This window comes from Arachis ipaensis, chromosome B07 (genome assembly GCF_000816755.2).
Source record: "Arachis ipaensis cultivar K30076 chromosome B07, Araip1.1, whole genome shotgun sequence".
NCBI lineage: Eukaryota > Viridiplantae > Streptophyta > Magnoliopsida > Fabales > Fabaceae > Arachis > Arachis ipaensis.
This window is the reverse complement of record NC_029791.2, coordinates 44,605,594-44,608,121: the sequence shown is the minus strand read 5'-3', so window position 1 is coordinate 44,608,121 and position 2,528 is coordinate 44,605,594. Positions and strand designations below refer to the sequence as shown.

Sequence of the window (2,528 nt, the reverse complement as noted above, 5' to 3'; positions counted from 1 at the left end):
AAAGTGATGCCTAATGTATGAGACCAAATCCTAACACTTAGTGAAATTTTTATTCCTCTTTCAATTCTCTCCAAAAGCACACACGCACACAGCACCTTCAATTGGAGGAACCCTCACCTTCGCCAATCCACCAGGCACACAATCCTCACCTTCTTCATTCTCACCTTCAACACACATCACCTACGACACTCATCACCTTCGCCTTCTCACCGTCGCTGTTGACCGTCGCCACCCAGTCACCACTCACCACATGGCTGCGCCACTCACCAGTCACCAGCTCACCACTCAAAAGCTCACACTCTCATCCTCACTCACACACACACAAAAGAGAGAAAAATCAGAAAAGGGGAGAACGGGAAGAAGAAGAGAAGAGAGGAGAGGGGAAGGAAGGAGAGGACGACGCCGGCTAGGGCTCTGCCGTGCGGACCATCGTCGTTGCGTGCGCTGACCGTCGCCTCGCATTGCCATCTCGTGCACTCACCGTCGCCGCTCAGCATCATCGTCGCATGTGCTCACTGTCGCTGCTCAGCATCGTCGTCGTCGCTCAGCATCCTCATCGTCGCTCACCTGAGAAGGTATGTATCGATTTTCAGTTTGTTCTATGAAATTTGGGAGGTTTTGGGTTCCAATTTTAGGGTTTTTAATTAGGGGTTGTAGCTTCTGGATATGACTGATAGGAATTGGGGGTTTTACTGCATGAATGGTTTTAGCTTCCTGGTAGCCGAGAAGCATGTAGCGCAGAGCACTCGACTCCTTAGCTGATGAAGAGTCCTTGATCAAATTCTTGATCTCCTTCACAACATCCAAGTAATCTGAATCCAATAACCACAATCCATTAGTGGAAATTCTTCAGCTTTATCACAACAATACAAATTCAGCATTTTCTATATTGGGAGAGAATCACACAGAACAGAGGAATCGAGACAGAGCACCTGAAAAGAAAATAGGAGAAGTGCATGTAGAACATGTGGTTGAGACAGCATACTTGTGCTCTCCATAGGAGGAAGGGTAAGAGAAGAGAGGATCCTGAATTGGATCCAAAGGGGAAGATCTGAATAAGCATTTGGATTGAGAGAGAATGGTGTAGAGAGCGAGGAAAAGAGTTGTGAAGAGGTATACCAGAGAAAAACAGAGGAGCTTGGATTGGAAGATTAGAGGTTTGGTAGTGGTAAAGCCATTTTTGATGTGTTTTGATGTGAGAATGCAGACAGTAACTTGTGTCTTTGTTAGCTGCAAGCCTTCCAGGCAATGCTACTTTCTTCTTGACCTATGTGGCTCTCAAGTAAGATAATATTTCATGTTTCATTTATTTATTTACTATTATTCTTCTAGCAATGCTGATTAAGTCTGTTTGTTATATATGCTAAAGGGTGCATTAATGCAAACTTGATTTACAAATGGTGTTTCCATGATCTTGTTAGTTATCATCTTCTTATGAAGTTGGGTTGTGCATATGATTTAATGTTCAACCAAATTAAATGACTTCTATTATATTTGTTAGATTTTTTGTTGGCTATGGTCTTGAGCTGTCCCGGTTAGTTCCTCTTATTTTATTCCATTTGAAGAAAAAGTATCTTTGCAAGACTGATGTGGAGGTGAAAGAGGCTTAGGCTCCTAGAGATCTTGGTTATGGGACTAGAGTTCCTAGTGACATGCTCATTGTCACAATCGTTTTCTGCTATTCTGTGATTGCTCCTCTGATAGTCCCATTTGGTGCTCTGTATTTTGGCTTCGGATGACTTATACTAAGAAATCAGGTGAAGTTCTCATGATTCTATTTACCCATCCAGGATATTAATTGATCTGTGTCATTTTAATAGCTTAAAATCTCATGAATGAGTAGTGTCTTTTTATTATGCTGTAGTTGGTTTAAATTCATACCTAATTTAGATCCCTTCACTATTGAAAGTCTACATTTATCTTCCTTTTAAATAAATAAAAAAGGTAGACAGATCATGCACTTTGGATTCATTGATTAACACCAGATCATATATCTCGCCATAATTAGTTCAACATATTATTTCATTGTAAAATCGTGTTTAATAGATCATATATGATTAATGTGAATGAACAACACTAGGTTGAGTTGAATTGAATTGAATCATAGATAAGAGCATGTTAGCTGGTTTGGAATCACTTCCAGAAGCTTATCAGCAAAGAACGGCGTCCATGATGGAACAAGTTCAAATCTGTGACAGGCACCTCCTTTTCACTCTATTTGTTAACTAATTCCATGTGTTTTGAGTTCAGCTTCATGTTCCTAAATATTCCTATCATTGAATTCAGCATTTCAAAGTTTGTTCTTTCTCTAAGACTGTGCCAACTGGAGTTAAAATTTGAGTGAAGCAAAAGGAACATATTTGTTCTTTATCTTACCTTCTAATAAAGAATAGAATAGTGTCCTTATGTTTATCAATTTGCCTGGTTTTTATTTTTGACATTAACTCCACCTTAAACAATTTTGATACTCACACTTATTCACTTACTTAACATGTCAGGTGCTAATCAATGCCACTGCTGATCGAAAC

The 2,528-nt window shown here is 39.8% G+C and overlaps 1 protein-coding gene across 1 annotated transcript; it reads right to left on the bottom strand.

The window, feature by feature from the left end:
* On the bottom strand, positions 526-1,410 carry LOC110265045. Its single transcript, XM_021107797.1, has 3 exons — positions 1,387-1,410; positions 933-1,230; positions 526-812 (listed from the first exon to the last, which is right to left on the bottom strand). Exons 1-3 carry the CDS (start codon positions 1,408-1,410, stop codon positions 526-528), a joined length of 609 nt encoding a protein of 202 aa, XP_020963456.1.

Coding starts and splice junctions, on each gene's coding strand:
- LOC110265045 (XM_021107797.1), bottom strand. CDS start 1,410: ATGGAAACACCATTTGTAAATCAA. Junction 1,231..1,386: donor AAACACCATTTGTAAATCAA/GTTTGCATTAAT, acceptor GAAGGCTTGCAG/CTAACAAAGACACAAGTTAC. Junction 813..932: donor TTCTCCTATTTTCTTTTCAG/GTGCTCTGTCTC, acceptor TATTGGATTCAG/ATTACTTGGATGTTGTGAAG.